Source organism: Amblyraja radiata, chromosome 19 (assembly GCF_010909765.2).
Source record: "Amblyraja radiata isolate CabotCenter1 chromosome 19, sAmbRad1.1.pri, whole genome shotgun sequence".
NCBI lineage: Eukaryota > Metazoa > Chordata > Chondrichthyes > Rajiformes > Rajidae > Amblyraja > Amblyraja radiata.
This window is the reverse complement of record NC_045974.1, coordinates 10,885,732-10,911,645: the sequence shown is the minus strand read 5'-3', so window position 1 is coordinate 10,911,645 and position 25,914 is coordinate 10,885,732. Positions and strand designations below refer to the sequence as shown.

At 43.5% G+C, this 25,914-nt stretch overlaps 1 protein-coding gene across 9 annotated transcripts in view; it reads left to right on the top strand.

The window, feature by feature from the left end:
• atxn7l1 (ataxin 7 like 1) overlaps positions 1-25,914 on the top strand; it is a 139,021-nt gene that overhangs the window by 42,429 nt on the left and 70,678 nt on the right. For 6 of the 9 annotated variants that reach the window (XM_033037653.1, XM_033037648.1, XM_033037650.1 and 3 more), the window contains exon 2: positions 23,152-23,193. The exons of 2 other annotated variants lie outside the window; for them this stretch is intronic. In XM_033037653.1, the coding sequence (XP_032893544.1) occupies positions 23,160-23,193 (34 nt within the window). In that variant the 5' untranslated portion in view covers positions 23,152-23,159. One more of the 9 variants, XM_033037656.1, reaches the window with a different exon arrangement.

Genomic DNA, 25,914 nt, shown 5'->3' with positions numbered 1-25,914 from the left:
CTGTCCCGCTGAGTTACTCCAGCATTTTGTGTCTATCTTGGAGAAGAAGAATTTTGATTTGCACAGTGCAATTCTCTTCTGCAAGATGTTATAGACTACTGCAGCCTATAGAGTACCCTCATCGGGATATGTTTGACCCCATTCGATTCCCAGAGGACATGTGTTAAGTTTGCCAGGAACGATAACCCCACACTTGGTCTGCCATTCATTTTCTCACTCCACTTTGCCACCCAACACACATATCCATTCATTCCTTTCAGTCTCCCAACATTTGATCTGTGCCTTGAATATACCCAATGACTAAGCATCCATTGAGGTAGAGAATTCTAAAATCTTGCAGCTCCTTGAGTGAAGAAATTTATTTTCATCTCATTGTTAAAGAACTGACTCCTTTACCTGAGTGTACAATTCTAAATTATCTAAAAGAAGCACCAGTTTTTTGGAATTCCTCTGAGGCTCTGTCTTTTTCAAATCACCTCTCGTTCAGAAAAAGTAAATGTAGGTCATTTTTTTCCTGACAGTCTCTCACCACAGAACTATTTCCTTAGCTGAGATAGACACAAAAAGATGGAATAACTCAGCGGGACGGGCAGCATCTCTGGAGAGAAGGAATGGGTGACGTTTCAGGTCGAGATCGTTCGTCTGAAGAAGGGTCTCGACCTGAAATGTCACCCATTCCTTCTCCACAGAGATGCTGCCTGCCCCGCTGAGTTACTCCAGCTTTTTGTGTCTATCTTTGGTTTAAACCAGCGTCTGCAATTCCTTCTTACACTTATTGCCTTAGCTGTGTTTATCTGTTGTGTCATGGAATCATACAGCATGGAAACAGGCCCTTCAGCCCATCCCATGCATGCCGACCAAGATTTTCCATCTAAGCTGGCCCCATTCGCCTACACTTGGCTCATACCCCTCGAAACCTTTCCTATCGATGTTCGATGTGCACTGAATATCAGATGGGCATATCCATTTTCCTGTTTGGAGGAAACAAGTCCTGTTTGGAGACCAATACAGCACACTAAAATCAGATACTGGATTTTTATTTCCACAGAAATCAGAAGGTTGTGAGTGATGCCACCTATGTTGATTGATATGCTGGAAATGAGAGGGAAATTCATGATTTGGGGCCATGCACTTCATCTTAGGGTAGTTCCGGCACGGAATTTGTACCTGTAGACCTGAGTTAAGAAGAGTTTTGGTATTTTCACTGTCTTGTCATTATCCCACCATTTGCTTTTCACTATTTCCTCATTTCCTGCCTTATGGAAGTTTTGGATTCTGTGTTGTTTCCTATCCAAGCCAGCTCACTGCCTCGGGTTGCTATTTTGTTACTGTTCTGCCATGGCTTTTTTTTTAATACCTTATGAGACAATCTTCTAAATCTTCGTACAGTTTGCACCCCTGTCTATACACCAAAACACTTTGATTTTCATTGAAACAGCAGTTGGTATTCAGCACCAGTTGGTATTCTTTTCCTCTGTATTTTGTTCAATATTAATTTCAGGGGTCGCTTTTCTTGATTAAATGATCAAACCAAAATCTTGCAGCTATTGAATTTCAGCAAATTGGAAGGGCTGGAAAAAGAACTGGATGTCTGGCCTAGCTGTGGAAAGAGAAATAGGAAAATAATTAATCACTGTAATTTGCTGGGAACTGCCAACATTTATCCCTTGCGAGTGAATCACTTCAGGAGCCCCTATAGAGAATGCCCTTGTCCTGAACTTGCTGGTCATTCCCTGCGGGTGACTTAATGGTTATATCTTGGTGTCAAACGCCACATGGCATTCCACGGCACAGCATAAACTTGTTGAATCGGGAGCCTGCTTGTTGAACTTAGCACAAGTCCGACAGGGAACACAAGGCAGCGAACGGTGGCGCAGCAGTAGATTTGCTGCCTTACAGCTCTTCGGTTCAATCCCGACTATGGGTGCTGTCTGTACGGAATTTGTACAATCTCCCCGTGACCTGTGTGGGTTTACTCCAGTTTCCCCCTACACTCTAAAGACGTACAGGTTTGTAGGGTAATTGGCTTGGTATAAATGTAAAACATTGCCCCTTGTGTGTGTAGGATAGTGTTAATGTGCGGAGATTGCTGGTCGGTGAGGACTCGGTTGGACGAGGGCCTGTTTGTGCACTGTATCTCTAAACTAAACAAGTCCATGCATTTTAGTGTTCACGAGTAGGACAAGTATTACGTAGATTATATATTTTAAAATGTCTCTTGATGTAATATCTTTGGTTGTTTAAAGTTGTGTTTAATTTTTACATTTTAGATTTATTGTTGAGAAGTTCTTAAGATTAGAAACATTCAGAAGCACATGGAGTCTTTGATGGATGATGACAGCTGGCAAAGCTGAGTTGGGTTAAAGATGACCGTGTCAGCTGTGAGAGACATACTTAGCTGCTGTGAGGGGAGGGCTTGTTCTTGTCCACTGATGTGATGGTATTAGCATGGGATTCCTACTCTAACAACCGTGTTAATGACTGGATTTACCTGGGTCCCATGGAGAAGTGTGAACTTCCATGGCATACTCGCACTTAACTAGGGAGCCTGTACATAGAACCTAGCCAGTTGCATTGCAGTTTCCCATTGAAATGGATGGAAAACATAGACTTGGTCATAGAGATATTCAGCAGTGAAACAGGCCCTTTAGCCTACCTTGTTCATGCTGGCCAAATTACCGTATAGTGCTAGTCCCATTTGCCTTATATTAGGTTGATCCTATTTGCCTTCCTTAGGCCTTCCTCGCCATTTATATGTCCAAGTGTATTTTAAAAGTCATAATTGTAACTTGCAGCATCCTCTGGCAGCTCTTTCGAGAGATGGACCACCCTCCGAGTGAAAACAATGCCCCCTGATAACCCTCAAATCTCTCCACTCTCGCCTTAAGCCTTTGCCCTCTAGTTTTAGAATCCTTTACCCTGGGAAAAAGACTGTGAGTGTTCACTTTATCCATGACCGTTTCCACCTCAATAAAATATCTAATGATGTTGCCCATCAGTCTCGTACACTCCAAAAGAAAATGTCCCAGCCTATCCATCCACACCCTGTTACTCAAGCCTGCAAGTTCAGGTAACATCCTGGTGAATCCCTTTGGTACTGTACAGCGGTATCCTACATTTCCTTGATCATCGGCTGCTTTGATCTATAATAATAATAATAAATTTTATTTATGGGCGCCTTTCAAGAGTCTCAAGGACACCTTACAAAAATTTAGCAGGTAGAGGAAAAACATGTAAGGGGAATGAAATAAATAGTAGAGACATGACTAGTACACAAAGTAAAGACAGAATTCAATTCAAAACACAATGTGAGGCAATTAATGCACAGATGAAAAGGGAGGGGGACGTGGGGCTAAGGATAGGCAGAGGTGAAGAGATGGGTCTTGAGGCGGGACTGGAAGATGGTGAGGGACACGGAATTGCGGATCAGTTGGGGGAGGGAGTTCCAGAGCCTGGGAGCTGCCCTGGAGAAGGCTCTGTCCCCAAAACTGCGGAGGTTGGATTTGTGGATGGAGAGGAGACCGGCTGATGTGGATCTGAGGGACCGTGAGGGTTGGTAGGGGGAGAGGAGGTCAGTGAGATATGGGGGGGCCAGATGGTGGAGGGCTTTGTAGGTGAGGATAAGGATTTTGTAGGTGATCTGGTGGGAGATGGGAAGCCAGTGAAGTTGTTTGAGGACTGAAGTGATGTGATGCCAGGATTTGGTGTGGGTGATGAGTCGGGCGGCTGCGTTCTGGACCAGTTGGAGTCGGTTGATGTAGGTGGAGCTGATGCCAAGGAGAAGTGAGTTGCAGTAGTCCAGTCGGGAGGAGATGAAGGCATGGATGAGTCTTTCAGCAGCGGGAGGTGTGAGAGAGGGTCTGAGTTTGGCGATGTTGCGGAGATGAAAGAAGGAGGTTTTAATGACATGGCGGATGTGAGGCTCAAGGGAGAGGGTGGAATCAAAGATCACGCCAAGGTTGCGGGCCTGGGGAGATGGGGAGACAGTGGTGCCGTCGATGGTGAGAGTGGGGTTATTGATTTTGCTGAGTGTGGCTTTGGAGCCTATGAGGAGGAATTCTGTCTTATCGCTGTTGAGTTTTAGGAAGTTATGTTGCATCCAGGTTTTTATAGCTGACAAACAGGAGTTGATATGGGAGAGGGGGGGGGGGGGGTTGTGGGGGGATTTGGTGCCGAGGTAGATCTGGGTGTTATCGGCGTAACAGTGGAAGTCCAGGTTGAAGTGGCGGAGTATCTGACCAAGGGGGAGGATGTAGATGATGAAGAGGAGGGGGCCGAGTACGGAGCCTTGGGGAACGCCTTGAGTGACTGTGGCTGTAGCAGAGGTGTGGTTGTGGAGAGAGATGAAGTGGGATCTGTTGGAAAGGTAGGAACGGAGCCAGCCGAGTGCAGAGCCTTCAATGCTGAGGTCTGTCCTTTTCACACGTGAAATTCACTCTGTACCCTTCCATATCTCTAGTTTCCTTCTCCCCTGATTCTCAGTCTGAAGAAAGGTCTTGACACGAAATGTCACCCATTCCTTCTCTCCAGAGATGCCGCTTGTCCCGCTGAGTTGCTCCAGCATTTTGTGTCTATCTAATGATGTCCCAACTTGTGCACTCAATTCCCTTTGCCATGCCTACCCGTGCATGACCTTGTTGAAGAGCTGGCTAAAGTTCATAGGGACAACATCTGCCTTGCCCTTTCCTCATCAATCCACTTAGTTAATCTCTTCAAAAAAGTATTTAAGATTTGTGAGACACTATTTCCCACACACAAAGCCATGCCGATTATCCCAAATCAGTCTGTGTTTAATCAAATGCTGGTATATCCTGTCCATAATAATCCCTTTCAACAATTTGCAGCACGGCACTGTGGCGCAGCGGTAGAGTTACTGCCTGAGAGCGCCAAAGACCCGGGTTCAATCCTGACTTCGGGTGGTGTCTGTATAGAGTTTGTATGTTTTCCTCGTGACCTCCTGTTTCCTCCCACGCTCCAAAGCCGTGCAGGTTTGTAGGTTAATTGGCTTTGGTAAAAATTGTAAATTGTCCCTAGTGTAGGATAGTGCTAGTGCACAGGGATTGGTGGTCAGCGTGGACTTTGTGCTCTGAAGGGTCAGTTTTCTCGCTGTATCTTGAAACCAAACTAAACTTCCCCACCACTGACGTGGGGCCCTTCTCCTTAACAGGAACATGCTGCTCCTGTACTCTTGCTATCTCACTTTGCAGGCCTTCCAGTTGTCCCCTTACTTGCAGACAGACTTTCCCAATCGACCTTTGCAAGCTCCCATCTAATGCCTCGTCAATCCTGTCAATTGACCTTGCACAAAGTTAGGACCTTAACCTGCGGGCCTGCCCTATTCTCCATAATCATTTACAAATTAATAGCATTATGGTCATCAGTCCCAATGTCCCCCCATGCTTTCACCCTCTCGTGCAGGACCCTCTATATCGTGATTAAAGAAGCTCTCTTGGACACATTCCGCCCCCCGCCCCCTCCCAAGCTCTTAGCACTATGGGTAATCCAATCAACATAAAGGAAGCTGAAATCTCCCCTGATACTATCCTGTTATTTTTACAGCTAGGATGAAGGTAAAGGAGTCAGTTTTTAAACCCCTCTCACCTGATCCACCTATTACTTGACAGGTAGACACAAAACGCTGGAGTAACTCAGAAGGATTGTGTGACGTTTCGGGTCGAGACCTGTCTGAAGACGGGTCGAGACCCGAAACGTCACACATTCCTTCTCCCCAGAGATGCTGCATGTCCCGCTGAGTCACTCCAGCTTTGTGTCGATCTTCAGTTTAAACCAGCATCTGCTGTTTCTTGCTATCACTTGGCAGGCTTTGTCCCACACCCACCTCTTCTCCAGTTTCCATGTTCACCAATTCATGTCATCCAGAAAAGCCGTCTGACCCACTGAGTTCCGCCAGCGCTGTGTTTTGCTCATTATTTATTTGATAGTTTCTAATTGTTATGTGATATTAGAATTAGGTTTAGTTCATTAAATGTTGGACATTTTAACATTATTTCTTCAACCAGACTTGTGTAACGGAAGGTAACTGACAGCTGATGATTTGCAGGAGGATGTGGTGATCTTGTAGAAGTGTACAAAATCATAATTTCATGTTAATAAGTTATAGGTACAGAATTAGACTATTCGGCCCATTAAGTCTACTCATCTATTCAATCATGGTTGATCTATCTTTCCCTCGCAACCTCATTCTCCTGCCTTCTCCCCATAACCCTTGACATAATTCCATGAGAGGAATAGATTGGGTAAATGCACAGAGTCTTATGCCCAGAGTGGGGGAATATAATCGGAACCTGAGGGGTAGCTTTTTTACATAAAAGGTAGTGGGTGTATGGAACGAGCTGCCAGAGGAGGAATTTGAGGAGGGTACTATCACAACATTTAAGAAACACTTAGACAGGTACATGGATTGGACAGGTTTAGTGGGATTTGGGCCAAACACAGTCGGTGCGAAGGATGTTGATGGGCCATGTTGGTCGGCGTGGGGGAGTTGAGCCAAAAAGCAGGTTTCCAAGCTGTATGACTCTATGACTGAGATTGGGGCAGACTTCTCACTGGCTGGCAGAGACATCCTTTCAGTTTGCACTGGATCACACTGCAGTGTGGGGAGACCACCTTCCAGCAGAAGGTTGTGCTTTGGGGACACTTTGGAACAAAAAATGCAACCAGGGAGAGGTAGAGTGTAGCCTCAGGGCATCATGACACATATTCCTTGATGTATAGGAAAGAACTGCAGATGCTGGTTTAAATCGAAGGTAGAAACAAAATGCTGGCGTAACTCAGCGGGGCAGGCAGCATCTCTGGAGAGAGGGAATGGATGACTTTTCGGATCAGCTCCTTACTTTCCAGTGTTGACAAAAGCCCAGTGTGGGTGGCCTAAGCTCCTCTTTTTGTGACCTGCTTAGCAAATGTGTACAAACATCTCCTAGAGACATTGAAACACATTCCTACCTGCTTTCACAGCATGTCATTGCAATGGAAAAAGTAGTTTAACCAGCTTACCTCTTCCTTTCTTTCATTCCAGAAGCAAAGCTCGTAGTTACTGTTCAGTCTGGTAGCAAAATGCCTGGTTTTGCTGTGAGGTATCATGAGTTTTTAACTCTCAACAATCATTACGCAGCTTTGCAATTTTGTATGTTACTCAGATGAACTACTGAATGTAGTATTATTGATCATCCATACTGTAAATCGGTGATGATTGGATTAGTCTGAATGTTTAAGTCTGAATGGCCACTTTAATGCTGAGTCTTGACTGTGAGGCCTTCATATTTTGTTTTTTTTAGCCTAACAAATGACTGTCCATGCTTGGGCAGCAGTGGAGAACTGCACCCTATTGGCATGTATAAAGATGGTGATTTGTTGACAGACTTTCACATGTTACTGCTTGTACGAGCCGAAGGATTGTGCTCCTTAGATTCCGTGTACCCCCTGCTGTAGGGGTCGCTGACTTTTTTAAAAAAATGCTGCATTTGAAAATTGATAAAATGTTCATATTTATTTTGCTCCTTAAAATTTTGAATTGAGACAGCTCAAAACAAAAGCGTTATTTGGTTTTGCTATAGAAACATAGAAACATAGAAAATAGGTGCAGGAGGAGGCCATTCGGCCCTTCGAGCCACCACTGCCATTCATTGTGATCATGGCTGATTGTCCCCTATCAATAACCCGTGCCTGCCTTCTCCCCATATCCCTTGACTCCACTAGCTCCTGGAGCTCTATCTCTCTTAAATCCATCCACTGATTTGGCCTCCACTGCCCTCTGTGGCAGGGAATTCCATAAATTTACAACTCTCTGGGTGAAAAAGTTTTTTCTCACCTCAGTCTTAAATGACCTTCCCTTTATTCTAAGACTGTGGCCCCTGGTTCTGGACTCGCTCAACATTGGGAACATTTTTCCTGCATCTAGTTTGTCCAGTCCTTTTATAATTTTATATGTTTCTATAAGATACCCCCTCATCCTTCTAAACTCCAGTGAATACAAGCCTAGTCTTTTCAATCTTTCCTCGTATAACAGTCCCGCCATCCCAGGGATCAATCTCGTGAACCTATGCTGCACTGCCTCAATCACAAGGATGTTCTTCCTCAAATTAGGAGACCAAAACTGTACACAATACTCCAGATGTGGTCTCGCCAGAGCCCTATACTGCAGAAGAACCTCTTTACTCCTATACTGAAATCCTCTTGTTATGAAGGGCAACATTCCATTAGCTTTCTTTACTGCCTGCTGCACCTGTAAGCCAACTTTCAGTGATTGGTGTACAACGACACCCAGGTCTCGCTGCACCTCCTCCTTACCTAACCTAACCCCATTGAGATAATAATCTGCCCCCTTGTTTTTGCCGCCAAAGTAGATAACCTCACATTTATCTATATTATACTGCATCTGCCACGCCTCTGCCTACTCACTCAACCTGTCCAGGTCACCCTGCAACCTCCTAACATCCTCTTCACAGCTCACACTGCCACCCAGTTTTGTGTCATCCATAAACTTGCTAGTGTTGCTCCTAATTCCCTCTTCCAAATCATTAATATATATGGTAAACAGTTGCGGCCCCAACACCGAGCCTTGTGGCACTCCACTCGCCACTGCCTGCCATTCTGAAAAGGACCCATTCACTCCTACTCTTTGTTTCCGGTCTGCCAACTAATTTTCTATCCAATGTTATGTTGGAGGTTCCAGTGAATCCAGATTGGAAGTCCAAATTATTTCCCTGCTTAATATCCCACAGGGACTGGAAATAACTAACATTGTTAAAATAGATCGGTAAAATAGTCCCCAGTGTGTAGGATAGTGCTGGTGCATGAGGTGATCACTGGACAGCGTGGACTCGGTGGGCCAAAGGACCAATTTCCGTGCTGTATCTCTAAAGTCTACAACTCAGGACACCCCATTGTGCTTATGTTATAGCACCTTAATAATTTAAGTGTTATGCATTGTGGATACATGGCGGCTCTTCTGAACACAACAAATCCAAATAACAGACCTCAGTAAAGGGCCTGTCCCACTTGGGCGTCATTTGCGCGTCATTTACGCAACATCATTTACGCGTCACGACGCGAGCGTTGTGATGCGCGCATGGCGTGCATTACGCGCGCGTGGTGGCGTAGGAAGTGATGCACAGTTGCACACGGCGCCCCAGGATTTTGAGATTCACAAAATCTTCGTGCGCCACCTGCGTGATGCGCAAATGACGCTCAAGTGGGACAGGCCCTTAAGATAAATGCTAAATTCTCATCTGTTTTCATGCAATTGGTTGAGAGAGTCTTAGTCAATGTTTCATTAGAATTCCCTACTCTGAATAATGTCTTGTATTACATCTCTAAAGAAGTGATGGGACCTTACTTTAATATCTCATCTGAAATAACTGTATGAATACCGTATTGGTTTAACATTGCTCAGAATATTTTAGCACTGGTTTAAAAAGAGTTATTGTTTTCAATGTGCTCAGTTGTCTCTCTTTCCATTATCTTTGCCCTTGTTGTGTTCTTACTTCAGCCATCATTGTTTAGCTGTGTTTGCTGACAGATTACATTTAAAAAAAGATTACATCTCTGTTTCTGAGACAGTTTCATTTTCTATACTTTGTGATTAGCATCAGTACGTTTTGATTATTTTCCAAAAGTGATAGCACTAGCTATTTTTCAATCGTTCAGCCTATTAAAAATAAGAAAATACTTGAAAAAGTAATGTGGAGTGCAGTCATCAAACATGCCATGATGACTTGAAGCAAATAACAAGTTGCTGGAGGAACTCAGTGAGTCCAGCTGCAACTTTTTTTGGTTTTGAGATACACTAAGGAAACAGGCCCTTCGGCCCATCCACATTCGTGCTGACCACAATCGCCGATACACTAGTTCTATGTTAGACTAGTTTGCGTCTGACACACTTGGGGCTATTTGCAGAAGCCAATTAACCTACAAACCTGCACTTCATTGGAATGTGGCAGGAAACCCACATAGTCACAGGGAGAACGTACAAACTCCGTACAGACAGCACCCATAGTTGGGATCGAACCCACTCTACCGCTGCACTACAGTGCTGTCTGTGGAGGTAAAGGTATAGTTGATGTTTTAGGTTGAAACTTTGCATCACAACTGATCCAGTCCTGATGCTAGGGTGGCCAACCCAAAATGTTGAAAATCCCTTCATTATCACAGATGCAGCCTGACCCGTTGCTTTCCTCCAGCCTCTTGTTCTTTGTACCTGTTTGCAGCATCTACAGTATCGTATCTCCATGCGTTGGTTACTTGTCCTGCGTTCTACAAGTAACTAGATTGAGAAAAATCACGTCGGCAAACATATTTCCTTCTCATGTGTAGCAGGATTAAGGGAGGGAGCTAGTTTGGGTGCCGACTCTCTCTGAGACAGTTGAGTCTGCTGCATGTGCAGACTTGAGAGTTGCCCTGTCCAGCCAACAACACTTGAAAAAAAGTGCTTTCAGAAGAATTTGATTTGCACAGTGTTAATCTCATATGCATAATGTTTCAGAGTACCACAGTCAACAGAGTACTGCAACAGAGTCACAATTGCAGTGTGGGGCAAAATTGCTAGCTCATTTGGCTGCAGTAAACATGAAGGCGTCTAAATGGTCTTTTCTTTTTGCAGCATTGCTTGTGGTATAAATGTTGCATTTAAATTCTAACTTAGAATGGCATCATGGTATTATTTTACATCCAGTTTGAGCAGCTCACAGGGTCTTGCTTTAACGTTGCATTTAACATGGAAATGTTTGTTCATTTCATGTGACTGATCAACCTGAAGAAAGGTCTTGACTCGAAACGTCACTTGTCCATGTGCTCCAGAGATGCTGTCTGTCCTGCTGAGTTACTCCAGCATTTTGTGTCCCTTTGGTCGCATCTCATGACTGGTGCCAAGTTGAAACTGCTCTCCTTCTGGGTAATGAGACATCGGTACTTTCTCGTGTATGCTGAGGCCCACACAGTGATTCCCAAGACAGGTCACACAAACCCTTTGTTGGCGGAGGAGAGTTGAGGAGGGCAAAGATTTACGGGGTTTTGTGAAGCTTTAAAATATAATTAAGCTGATTTTGTTAGAAATATCACTAAAGAGGTATGCTTAAAAAAAAAAAGAAGCATACTTGGCATGCTGTATGAACTGACTGTCGGTGCGTTAGCAGTCCCCCTGTACAATTACAATTCCTAAAAAGGATGGGCCCATGACAGTAACCAGGAGGTCGTATTTTCCAAATGTTGGCTCTCATTCAAAAAAAAGTTGATAACCACTAGTCAACTGTCCAACCACAAAATGCCTACTGAGATATCAATAATCTGGTATATAAATTATTTTGCTGGTGAAAGATTTGTGGCTTAAGTGGCAATGTGTGTCTTTGTGGCCACACCATTTTGTTTATGTTTCTCCTCTTTTGCCGAGCACATGAATGCTGGTCAGATATGAACCACAAGAAACAACATCCTTCTGGTGCCTTGTTCAATTAATTAGCTTTAATCCTTCACTTTAGATACTGGATAGGTTTACATGCACTTTCTACTGAAATTGCTCCTGGAACAGACGTTTGGGAGAATATCAAGAGAGGCCTGGAACTGCACTTCCGTATCAGAGGAAAACCACAAGAAAAATCTGTGTGTACATTAGATAAATATGTCTAAAAGTTGCATTGCACTTGAAATAATCTTGCCTATACATTCTGTCAGGAAGGAGAAGAGGAGAAATGTCTTTAGTCAGAGGGTGGCGAATCTGTGGAATTATTTGCCACAGAAGGCTGTGGAGGACAAATCAGTGGATATTTTTAAGGCAGAGACAGATTCTTGATTAGTACGGGTGTCACAGGTTATGGGGAGAAGGCAGGAGCATGGGGTTAGGAGGGAGAGCTAGATCAGCCATGATTGAACGGCGCAGTAGACTTGAGCCGAATGACCTAATTCTACTCCTATCACATGACCTTATAACCTTATATTTCTGCATAAACTGCTGCCATCACGTCCCGCTGGCCTCTAGGATACTTTGAAACAGTTTGAGGTTAACATAAACGAACGTTAATATTGCATTGTCTACCTAGGCATTTTATAGGTCATCACTCAGCCTCCTACGTTCCAATGGAAATAGACCCAGCCTTTGCAACCCTTCCTTATAACTACCGTCCTCCATTCCAGGAAACATCCTGGAAAATCCCTTCTGCATTTTTTCCATTCCTACCACATCTTCCAGTTGCCTGGTTACTTTGCCAGTGGTGGTTTCAATGTTAGTTGTAAGTCTGGGTGGGTCAGATCTTTATTATCAGGATAGACAGAAAGTGCTGGAGTAACTCAGCGGATTAGCCAGCATCTCTGGAGAAAAAGGATGAGTGACGTTTCGGGTTGGCACCTTTCTTCAACCGCTTGTTAAAAGGATGTGACCTGTTCTTCTGAACCCCTCGTGGGGCAAGATTCAAAATGGAAGGAGAAATATAACTTGTCCAGCCTTTATATTTTAAAGATTCCATAACAGAACCTGAGATGGTTGTAGCTTATGTAGAATAAAGGGGAGGCCATTTAAGACTGAGGTGAGAAAAAACTTTTTCACCCAGAGAGTTGTGAATTTGTGGAATTCCCTGCCACAGAGGACAGTGGAGGCCAAATCACTGGATGGATTTAAGAGAGAGTTAGATAGAGCTCTAGGGGCTAGTAGAATCAAGGGATATGGAGAGAAGGCAGGCACGGGTTATTGATTGGGGACGATCAGCCACGATCACAACGAATGGCGGTGCTGGCTCGAAGGGCCGAATGGCCTCCTCCTGCACCTATTTTCTATGTAACCAGAATGTGCAAAATCTGGCCCATCGGTGATCCAGTAGTTAATCTGTGAAGTCGCATACAATCTCATCAATTTCTTGGAGATTCGAATGAATTCCGTGAGAATTCATTTGCCAACTGCGTGCATAGCTGATCTGACCTGCTCCCTCAAATGCAGGCCGCAAGACAGATGAGTTAGTACTGGAAATCATATTCAGTGGGGAGCACACCACTCTGGGTTTGAAGTGCAGTGGTTTGGGTGCTTAAGCTTATGACAAATCTGGAGTGCTAACCTTCCAGACAGAGAAGCCTCAAAGTGCTGCTGGCAGTTACAGTCAGTATGGCTTCAGGTTTGGTTCTCATTAAAGCAAGAACTTCACACCAACTGTATGAGTGTTCCCTTCTCCGAAAACAAAAGATCCTGCAAGATATTGTATTGCTCATTGTGCATTAGAGTAGCTACACTCGATTGCTTTCAATACAGAGTGGATGTTTTTTTACTTTGGCGCCTAGAACCACACAGTCTCAGTGCACTTGGATATTTTTCCGTATTATGGTTGCCTGGCTACCTTTTGTGTTATGCCACTTGATATATCAAAACAAAGCATTCTCACTGATATTTAAAAACCTGTTTGTTTGAGGATTGAGATTTAGTTATTTGCTTGGATACTCTCAACCTTGGGTGCTGTTTCAGCTCAATGAGGGCTTGCTGCATTGTCTGAGGCATTCCCTTTGGATGAAATGATAAATCAAAGTCTTAACTGTCCACTCCACTCATTCAAGTATCAATTAATTATCCCACATTGTTATTCAAGGAAGAGCAGAGATTCGGTGTGTGCCTCAGCCAGCATACCTCTCTTCATCAAATCCTACAAGAGCAGATTAACTAATCAGTTATCTCATAGCAACATTTCACAAACAGCTAACAGCTAAATGATCCTTTCTGTTGTGTAATGTGTTGCTGGTCTTAAAAAAAACTTGCTTTACATAAATCATTTTATTGAGTCTGTAAGACTTGAAATTGTCGACACAAGGTACTGCAGATGCTGGAGTTTTATGCAGAGCATAAAGTGCTGGCATCATTCAGCAGGTCAGGCAACATCTTTGGAGGACATGGACAGATGAAATGTATGAAGTGGGGTCCCAACCCGAAACGTCGCCGATCCACGTCATCCGGAGAAATCAAAGTTATAATACATTGATCTACACACGAACAAACAAGAATGTACTACCGTAATGTCCTCACGCTTCTTATGTCATTGCACAGACATATTCTGCTTTTATTAGCACAGAATGTAGATTGCCTCCCCACCAACTTACCAGAGAGATTGACCTATATTACACATTAATTTGCTCACATATTTGGTTTCAGATCTGTGATTGTCACGAGTGAACAGGATGTTAGAAAATTTTTTTGTGCGTCTCTGAAAATTGACTTGTGTGCCTTGAGGATGTCTGACCATGGGAGGCATCTCACAGAAACCAAACCTGTACTTGTCCACATTCCAGCCCACCAACCAAGTCACTGAAGAGCATATGGTTGGGGTTGTACTTTACTGTGCTTTAAATTAATCCTATATTTTGTTACAGTTATATTTGACCTTTGGGTTTTCCCCCCCAATCTTTCATCAAGTTATGTTCTTAACCTCTGACCATTTTAAAATTAGGTGACAGTTGAATGTTATATATGTGACTGAAGGAGTAAATTCTGATTTTTATGTGCAATTTTTGCTGGTGTTTGGGAATTGTATTCTACGATTTAATGCTTGTTGTTAGGCAGTTACTAGTGCTTGAGAGTAAAGGGCCTGTCCCACGAGCATGCGACCTGCATGCGGCAAGTGCGACCTAAAGGGCCTGCCCCACGAGCATGCGACTGCATGCGGCAAGCGCAACCAAACCAGAAAGCGGTGGCCGCGCTGAGGTCAAGTGAGTGACATGAAGTTCGAGCGAAGTCCGCGGGAAGTTTGCGCGTGACGTACGGCGTCGAGGCGGTGCGTACGGCGTCGAGGTGGCTGCGGGTCGGCAGGCCGTTGCCGCGCGGAATTTTTGAACACGGTCAGTTTTTTGGAGCCCTGCAAGATATCGAGACCAGCTCCGGCGATCAAAGTGGGACCGGCCCCGCGAGGCCGTACGGCTCAAGCGACCGCGTTAGGTCGCGCTTGCCGCATGGAGTTGCATGCTCGTTTGACAGGCCCTTAACAGTTCACTCTTATTCTAAGAGTGGCTAATGAGTGCATTAGGAACTGCCACAGAAAATGGCTGACATGGTAGGCATGTGTGGTCTGTGACGCGATGTGCTTCCATCCATTGTTTCTGTGCTCAATTCATGCCACCTCCCTGAGCTAAGATGGTGGACCAAAGTTCAGGTCAGTCATTTTTGGGGTTGTGCATGAGGGCCTTGACATTCCAAGTTCTGAACTTCCTGCAGTTTACAGTTTAGTTTATCGTCACGTGTACCGAGGTACAGTGAAAAGCTTTTGTCGCGTGCTCTCCAGTCAGCAGAAAGACAACATACGATTACAATCGAGCCTATTGTGAAGATATCAGTGTATGGTTTGAATTAATGTCGTAAAGCTACCACACAAGCCTAAAAGAGCAAGGTCTTCGCCAATTGGCAAGGGACACCAAAATGAATGGAGACTGTGCTCTGATGCATGAGTGTTAATGGTCACATCTGAAGTTGAGCACTCGTGTAGATATCACCCAGTGGGTCACTCAATTGTGATCCTGCACATGCAGGCATACGTACGCAGGCACATACACACTCAAGCACTGGAATCTTTGCCCATTTTATCACTTTTACACTTTTAGACTTTTATAAGATACAGCACGGAAATAAGCTCTTCGGGCCCACTGGGTCCGTCCGTGCCGACCAGCGAACACCCGTACACTAAAATTATCCTACACACTAGATTTAAAATATTACCAAAGCCAATTAACCTACAAACCTGTATGTCTTTGGAGTGTAGGAGGAAATCGGAACACCCAGAGAAAACCCACGCGGTCACAGAGAGAACGTGCAGAGAGCACCTGTAGTCAGGATCAAATCCGGGTCTCTGCCGCTGTAAGGCAGCAACTCTGCTGCTGCGTACACGTGCCGCCCGAACACTATCTGCCCTCACTTCAGTTAGCAACACTGCAGCCAGGATACATGCAGATGTTTCTTGCACCCTGCTGCATCTACATACTTAGCCCAAGTTTCCAACCCTCAGTTCCGGCTCCATACCTGGCCCACATTTCCTCTTACATTCGCTTTACAACTGATGGCCTTTGTGAACCATAAATATTTCTTGCTTTGTGTTCCCTTTTTGTACCTACTCAACTGCGTTATTTGATATCTGCTATTTGGAACTGGTGTTCCTGGTTGAACAATATTCCAAGGGCCTTTACTGGAAGAGGAAAGTTTTTTACTAAACGATATGCTCCGAAATTAAATCAAATCTATCTGTGTTAAATGACTGCAGTTTTGAGTTCTGGTTCAATATTTACGACAACACCCCAGATTTTGTACTTGAAGGACAATTCTTCAGGCCAGAAAATAAAAAGACAGGATCTCTGTTTCAACAGGAGTAATTCTGGCACTGGCATACATGTGCACTTAATGGCTGAGAGTCATACAGCACGGAAACAGGCCCTTCAGCACACCTTTCGCACACCGACCAAGATGCCCCAGACCCCTTTCACCCGTGGTTAGCCCGTTTGCCACTAAACCCTTACTGCCAATGTACATGTCCAAATGTCTTTTAAATGTTTTTATATCCATCTATGATATAAGGAATTCATTCCGTCCATTGACCCTATGTTAGTTGTCAGAGGAATCCCAGTGTCCCATCCCTGAATCCATAAGTGTTCCATTCCCCTGCTTAATTTTTATCTCCAGTAGCGCCGTTTCTCCTTGTCTTGCAGCTCCCATATTTTGCAGCTTTTAAGCTGCCCTCATTTCATGATGCTTACCTTTGTTCTCTCTCTCCCTCTTTTTCTAACTGCCCCCATTACACCAAACCCTACACCCCATTTACAGCTTATCCTCACAGCAACTCTGCCTCACGTTATCTGAGGTATTCTCTTTATCCTATCCATCCCTCCATCACCCTCTCCATCTTGAACTCGGTTTGTTTCCCAGTTATGATGAATGAATGGCCTTTGACTTGAATTGTTAATCCAGTTTATTTTTCCATGGATGATGCCTGACCTGCAGTTGTTTCCAGCATTTTCTGTTTGTTTCCAATCAGTTAAATGCAGTTTTGGTTTAATTTCTCTTTTTGTTTATTATTTTAGCGTCTTAGGCTTTTTAGAATTTTTATTCATTTCAACGTTTTAGAATTTTTTTAATGTTATTCAGTTTTGGAAGTTGCTGGAGGAACTCAGCAGGTGAGGCATCATCATATCAAAACTGGTCCAGATGATGGGTCTTGACCTGAAACATCGAAAGGGGGAGGGAAATGGACAGACAATATTTCAGGACAAGACCCTTCATCTGGGCTGGTTTTGATTGGTAAAATACAAAATAGATGCTGCCTCACCCGCTGAGTTTCTCCAGCATTTTTGTCTACCTTCGATTTTTCCGGCATCTGCAGTTCTTTCTTAAACAAATAGTTTTGTATTGTCTCTAAATGTCAGATACTTTCAAGTGCAATGAAAAATATAAATGAGAATGTTGTGGCGTGCTCTTTTCTTTTAGATAGGTACACGGATTTGTAGTGCCTATCTATCTGTTTTGTAGTAAATGCCTACTATGTTCTGTGTGCTAAGCAAAGCAAGAATGTCATTGTCCTATCAGGGACACATGACAATAAACTCACTTGTACTTGAACTTGAACTTGGATATACAGGGAATGGAGGATATGGATCATGTGCAGGTAGAGGAGATTAGTTTAATTTGGCGTCTTGTTCGGCATAGACATTGTGGACCAAATGGCCTGTTCAAGTGCTGTACTATTCTGTGTATGGAAATACTCGAGTGGTCATCCCATGGAGAGAGAAACTGAGTTTAACATTTCAGGTTGACGATGTTTCGTTAGAATGGACTATTTCCGGAACTTTCTATTTTTATTTTTGAGATGTCCAGCCCCTGCAGTATTTTGACTATGCCTTACTCCAGGGAAGGGCTTTGCCCCCTGTTAAATGATGTCAGTGGGATCTTGTTCAGTCGTCTTTTTCAATGAATTGTCTAAGGCCTTGGAGCCTCTGACATCTTGGCAGTGAAGTCATGCATGCCTTCCTGGAAATACCGTCTCCATTTTGTTTGGATCAAGGCGTCAGTAAAGATGTAGGAAGGAACTGCAGAATACTGGTATAAACCGAGGATAGACACAAAATGCTGGAGTAACTCAGCAGGTCAGGCAGCATCTCTGTAGAAAAGGAATAGGTGACGTTTCGGGTCGAGACCCTTCTTCAAACTGAGAGGAGGAGAACCTTGAAAAGTAGGCATACCTTGAGGAGAGAGAGTCAGTAAATATGTTACGGAGGTTTTGAGAAAATCTTGAAGCATTGTCTCTCTTTTCCCAACTGTGTCTTAGTTCGAGGAGCATAATTAGGCCATGCGACCCATCAAGTCTACTCCGCCATTCAATCATGGCTGATCTATCTTTCCCTCTCAATCCCATTCTCCTCCCTTCTCCCCGTAACCCCTGACACCCTTACTAATCAAGAATCTGTCAATCTCCGCCTTAAAAAAGTATCCCTTGACCTGGCCTCCATAGCCGTCTGTGGCAATGAATTCCACAGAATCACCGCCCTCTAACAAAATAAATTCCTCCTCACTAACACTGTGTCAGAGCCACGTGAGGGCGAGGAAGAGAGGGATTTGGGGTAGAATTGCGCATAGCACAAAAATCATGCAGATTTAAATTATCAGTCAAGTGAACAAAACAGTTATCCTTCCCCAGAACAAAAGAACCAAAATTCAGAAAACTTACTGTAAACCTTTAGGAATGAATAATTTATATCTAGGATACTGTGACTTTCACACTATTAAAAATGTTACTGAGGCTGCAGAGGGCGGCACGGTGGCAGCAGTAGAGTTGCTGCCTTACAGCGCTAGAGACCCCGGGTGTGCGATCCTGACTAGGGTACTGTCTCCACGGAGTTTGCATGTTTTCCCTGTGACCGTGTGGGCTTTCTCTGGGTTCTCTGGTTTTCTCCCACACTCCAAAGACATACAGGTTTGTAGGTTAATTGGCCTCTGTAAAAATTGAAAATTGTCCTTAGTGTGCAGGGATAGTGCTAGTGTACGGGTATGACTGCTGGTCGGCGAGGGCTCGGTAGGCTAGACTGTATCTCTAAAGTCTAAAGAAGTTGGAACTCTTTCCTTTGCAATGTTTCTATTCCCCCCCCCCCCCCCACAGCAAGGAAATTATAAATTTCCAAAAAATTAGCATTTGAAGCAGACCCTCAGCACTGCATTTTTCCAGATTATATCCTGGCAAACAAAGACCATTTATCTGGATTGTCTCTGACATCAAGACTGCTTTCAAAGTGTGGTGCAGCATGTGTTTTTGAGAAGTGGAGTAAACTTTCTAGTATTACGGAGTCAGAATATCAGCATTTAAATGGAGTTGGATGCGACATTCTGAAAATAGGACTGGAAAACTGTGCAATCAGTCTGAAGAAGGGTCCCGACCCGAAACGTCACCTTTCTATGCTCTCCAGGGTTGCTGCCTGACCTGCTGAGTTACCCCAGGAGGATTTGGTCTTTCCTTGGTAAACCAGCATCTGCGGTTCCTCGTTTCAGCCGTGTTTCTATCGATGATGTTCACATGTCTAAAACAAATGGGGATTTGGGGATTTTGAAGGATCATTGGGTTTGTGTGTAACTTGGAGCTCATGGTATTCTTCAGACATTCCTATTCTCTTCCTGCTTGAGATCTCCAAGTTGAGCTGACATGCGATGTTAAGTCATTTCTGTTGATGTGCTGCAGCACTCTCACATTCATCTGGCAAGCTCTTGGCTTATTAGTTCCTGCAAGGAAATGTTGTCGTCGTTGTTCTTGAGGAGGGAAACTAGATGTTAATATTTTGTTTTAAAACCCTATTCTCAGAAGTTACTCCTTTAAAATAATTTACAAACACTGTTATAGATATATTGAAACATTTGACTCTGTTTCTGTTCCTGTTGCCCACAAGATGAATCCCATAATAAACACTTTGGTGTCAGTGATGTTTGGTGTTGTCAGTTGAGTTTGATGCTTGGATGAAACAATCTTTCCGTAGAGCATAATAACCTTGTATGACTGTGACCAGTAGCAATTCCACTATGTCAGTTTGCTCCTTTTAGAAGCCACTGCTATGTTTAGAAATTCCTCCTCTTTCTTAAAGCAACCTCCATTAAATATTCCAGATATGTGATACTCTGTCTGGAATTGGCAGCCCGTTGATCGGAGCTGAGATGGTGGGAATTATTCACTAGTTTGCTGCATCACCACTGACTCAACATATTTAAAAGGCAAGAGGAACAGCACCTCGTATTCCGCTTGCGTGGCTTACAGCCCAACGGGTATAAACATTTTATTCTCCAATTTTGGGTAACCCCTTACAACCCCCACTCCTTTCCCCTGTGTCCCACCTGGACTCGCAGCTATTTTTCCTCCCCCCTTCTCCCCATCTACATTCCTTCTTCTGGATTCACAACTCTTCAACGCTTTTGTCTTCCACCTGTTTTTTTTTAAATTTCTGGCCTTTGTCCAACCATCTGCCTATCAAACATCTCCCCCCCCCTGTGTTCACATATTACCTGTCACGTTTGTCCTGCCTCTACTGTCTTCCAGCTTTCTCTCCCCCCTTCCCTCTCCCCCCTCCCCCACTTTACAATCAGTCCGAAGAACGGTCCCGACCCAAAACGTCACCTATCCACATTCCCCAGAAATGCTGCCTGACCCGCTGAGTTACTCTTGCACTTTGAGTCTTTTTCATTTGTAAACCAGCATCTGCACTTTCTTGGTTCTATATTTAAAATGCATCTGTGCTTCCTTTCGAGTGCATTCATCATTGGGCACAAATTAGGTTTGGCTCTACCTCAACAACAGGCCTCTTCCTTACTGTGGCAGCTCATGTCTTTATATCAAAGATTTTACTCTGCCTAGGTAGCTTAGTTTTTCAGTTTAGTTTAGAGGTCCAGCTTTGAAAATCTGAGTCCGTACTTTACTAATTCCTAGCGGTATTTTATAAATTGCAAAAAATGAGAATATGTTAAATCTTTAAAATTGTTTTTTTTTAAACATTCTAACTTAAAACCTGTGTTTAAACAAAATGTATTTTAAAATATATTTTAACAAGGTACAGGTCAGACCTTGAACCCATGTAATGCAGTTGGTAATTGAGTGGGCACTGTTGTTGTACTCAAACCCACAGTGGTTGAGAAGGCTGGTGCTGGGCTCACCATCAGTCCGGCAAGGCAAGGCCCAGCTTGCTATCCGCCTCTTACCTCTTGGCACCTGCTTCATTGTCAGGCCCACTTCCAAACAAAGGATTACTACCTAGCCCAGCACCTACCCCCAAATGTACTGTAAAAAGGTTGGGTGGTGATGAATAGGGTATCAGTCATCCCTTTGACAGCAATTAGTACTTTAAACACTGATCCTTTTCCATGCTTTTTGCAAAATTTCCTGGGTACTTATTACTCTGCAAACAGAACCTCTTGCAACATTGCAAAAGTATTTTGTTAAGTTTCTATCAAAGTTACTCATCTCTGGACCCGCCCCAGAGCATCAGCTCTGTGTTGGAAGGTTCAAGAGACTGGTCTCAGCTGAATAAAGAATTGATTTTAACAGCAACAAGTGTTTGAGTCAAGTTGACTTTAGATTGACAGAATAACTCAGTTTAACACAAACAGAGCCTCTTGCAACATTGCAAAAGTATTTTGTTGGTTATGAAGTTTGTTGCAATGTTTTGCATGGTGAAGTGCACTTTATTAATCTGAAGAAGGGTCTCGACCCGAAACGTCACCTATTCTTTTGCTCCAGAGATGCTGTCCAACCCGCTGAGTTACTCCAGTTTTTTGTGTCTTCGGTTTAAACCAGCATTTTCAGTTCCTTCCTACATATTATTAATACGAGTGTTCTTTTCACCTTGACTGTGACGACACACTATAAAACAGCAGTTGTGGCGCAAGCCAGCGCGTATTGTTTCAATTCAAGGTGAAATTTTTGGGTCTGATCCATTACTGCCAAATTCAATGGTTCCATTTGCATCTGAAATCTGATGGGGAATGGCACTGGGTTTAAAATATGAGAAGAGGGGAGTGATATTCGTGCAGATTTGCAGTAAAAAAACGCTTTTGCAGAAGACCACAACGTCAGAGATTGGTGTTTTGTCTCATCTTTCGGCACGGAGCCTTGACTCTGTAATAGCAATCTTGTACCTGAGGTGGAAGATCATGTGATGAAATCATACTCCAGAGATTGGAGTGGATAATCCAGACCAATGTTCTGGCGGTGCAGTGACGTAGTGAGAGAATGCTGCTCCCTCAGAGGTGCTGTCGTTCAGTTGATGTGTTAAACCAGGGATTCATCTGCCTTCTCGAATGGGTGTGAAAGATCCTAAGGCACAACGTGGAAGAAGTGCATGCAATTGAACACGGTTTTGTTCATAATATTTATCTCTCAACCATCATTTAAAACAGATAATCTAGTTGTTATCTCATTACTGTTCGGTATGAGTGGGTCTGCTGTGTATAATTTGACTCCTGAGTCATGCACTTCACGAAAGAGACCAAAGCTTCTTAATTACAGTTTGATTCTGAGGTGCTTTATGACATACTTAGAAAGGCACTACGTCTTGCTTTTGAATTGTGGCCATCCCTCCTGGCAGGGAGGGCGGTCCGCTAACCCTTTGCACCTCCCAGAGGATACGTTAGTGTATACAGACAATTAAAAACCTGGATTTATTTAGTCACTCTTTTTCATCAATTCTGAATAGAGATTGTGGGTTAATTAACTTTGCAAATTAAGTTGTTTCTCTATATGAGAGTCCTACGTGAATTTGAATTCAGATAGTCCCTTTGATCTGTCAACTTTCCGCCCTGCTTCACCGGGTAAATTGTTGTTACTATTGTTAGGTTATGTCTTTTTCGTTGCTCTTCCCTAGTGATGCATTGCCTCCACCACTTGGAGTCAGTAATGATTGGGGAATCTTGCTCTGCAACAGAGCAAGGATTTTGGTGCTTCATCATGTCAGAAATTGTGTGTGCCATCTGTAAACGGGATACGTTTGTTTTATGAAGCTTATTTTTACTCTATAATAAAACTGCCGTAAAATAGCAAGTCATCTTTGATTTTTTTTAAGTTGCTTTTTTGGCCTAGATGTGTGGGTCAAAAAAGTGTGTTTAAACCTTTTTTCCCCCTCACCCTCACATTTTTAATGATTTTTGTTTTCTTCTCCCCCTCTTTTTAGGTCTCCCCATGCCACACACCATTCCCCGACCAAAAGGGCAAGGTAGGTGATGTGCTCCCAGGCCTTTGCCACTGCTGCTCTTGAACCAGTTACCGGGTGGTGTGTGAGAGCAGCCTCGAGCTGACTCATTCAGTAATTTCTCTCACTCCTTCCCTCTGGGGGAATTCACCTGATTCCTGGCTACCTAGTTGTGGGAGGGGAGTCGCACATGCTTGCCTGTGGTCTTGTATGAGTTGGGAACGTGCACTTACTAATCCACTGAGCTGTTAATTATTAACCATAAGCTTTTAACTGCTGGAACACGCTTGTAGTTGGCGAATGAACTGTGCCTTTGATTTCCCGACTGTTCCTCTTACCTAGCTCCTTCCATTGATATGTTGGCATGTTTGGCATTGTGGGCCGAAGGGCCTGCTCATGTACTGTACTGTTCTAAGTCTGATTTTCCTCAAAATACACATGCTTGGGTACTTTGCCAACGAATTGCAAAGGCTCTTTCAAAGAACCAACACAAGCACATTGGGGAAAATTGCTCCTTTCTCTGCTGTGTCATAGTGAACCCCCTCATGTAAGGCAGTCAAATGTCTCCCCCTGCCCCTCTCCACCCTCCACCCCGATTTCATCCCCCCCAAGAATTCTCATCTTCATCCACACCTTTCCTGAAAGTCTGTGCCACGATTGGGCTGTTTTCTCCTTGGCTCCAATGCTTTCCAATTTCCTTTTACTTTGGAAGCCCGGAAACTAACTTGCTGCGGGTTATTATTTGACTGTGGGTAGCATAACAGTTAAGCCTTTGGATTCTTAACTAACATCCACAATAAGAGCACCGATTATGAATTGGGAACAAAAATTGCTGGCTTGTTTTCTGCCTAATCTAATAGGTGCTAAGTTTAATTATACGAAGAAAGAAAGGTAATTGCTAATATGTAGTGCTTTTATAACTTTAGAGTTGGTTAGAGTTTGGTTGCTCTGAATAATGAGTAATAACATTTTGACGGCACGGTGGCGCAGCGGTAGAGTTGCTGCCTTGCCGCGCTTACAGCGCCGGAGACGCGGGTTCGATCCCGACCATGGGTGCTGTCTGTTCGGAGACCTGTACGTTCTCCCCGTGACCATATTGGTTTTCTCCAAGTTTTCCTCCCACACCCCAAAGACGTACAGGTTTGTAGATTAATCGGCCTGGTATAAATGTAAAAATTGTCCCTGGTGCGCGTAGGATAGTGTTAATGTCCGAAATAAATAACTAATAAATAAATAAATAAATAAATAAATAAATAAATAAAGATGTTCATGGATTGCTGGTCCGCGCGGACACGGTAGGCACAAGGCCCAGTATCCTCGCTTATATCTCTAAACTAAACTAAAATATTTACTGTTTAAAATGAATTGCTTTAAATGTTAGCTGAGGCAAAATATTGGCCAGCACCGTGAGGAGAGAAGTTTCTTGATCATATTAGAATAACACCATGGGATCTTTTGCAGCCATTTGAGAGGCCAGCTGGCTTCTCTTTTTATGTCTGGACTTGGAGGATAGAGTGCTGACATTCTTGTACCGTTTAACTGCTGCCATTGGAGAAGTTAGCACATCCCTCACCCACTTAGGATTGAGCCTGATAACGTATGGCTTGTGTTGCAAAGCACATTGACTTGTGAATGCTTTAGAGACCCCTGGCCATCAGATTCTTTAACAGAAAATGGGAGCACCGTGCTGCTAGGCTGCGGAAATACAGGTTTCATTTGATTCTAACGCCTTTCAGGCTCCAAGTGCTTAACTTGTACCATTGATCCAAAATTATAAATTCGAAGAACTACTTTTCCACAAGATATAAATGTGTCACTGTATGTTGTGACAAGTTGTGCCAATAATAATTATAGAAAATCAGCGCACCAAGAAATGGAACAGAAAAAGTGATTCAAATCTTCAGTCCTCCGGAAATGTTAAATTCTGTTGAACAGTGTGCCAGTATCATAATCTCTATAAAATCACAGTATTAACCTGCGCTTGACACATGGCCTAATCTACTTAGGCCAACAGGGACAAATGGCTGGCTCGGTATGAGGAAAATGTTTAGTAAAAACTTGCTCTTCTACAGCATCTTTCACCATTTTAATATGTTCTAAAAAGTGTTGCACCCATTGTATTGCGATAAAAGCAACTCTTAGACTGGTTTAAATTTCAAAATGGAGTTCAAATATAAGTCGCATCCTATTTTTATCGCCCCCCCCCCCCCCACTTCATAGTTGTGTAGATTGTTAGAGAATTTGTCATGGAATGTTTATGATTTTTTTTTGTTCGCTGTTGTCAGCGAATTTGCACATTGCACATAATTTTCCACCTACTAACTAGGAACCAACATCCTTGAACAGTTTAGTTTACTAATATGTGACACTCAGCTACACTTTTGATCGCAGACGAAGAATGCTGTGGCATGAATATGCTTTGTGGTTGTTGGAATTGAGTAGTTGAGAATTTAGATCAAATGTTTCTATCAGCTGTTTTTATTTCTTGTTCTGGTTTTCTTTTAGATCACACAGTTCTTGTGCTGCCAGCCTAATTTTATAACTGATCTCATTCCCCATCCATTTGAGCTCTGGTGCAGGTCCACCACCGATTTTGTTTTTCCAGCAACTGGTCGTCCTTTAATCAAGACAAAATTACAAGAGAGCACTTGAAATCCCTCCCAACAAAGCGGGATGAGCCAGCTGATCTCGACCTCATCGGGACTTCCTCGCCGATTGGTGGGTCGAATTTGCCCCCTGCGGCTG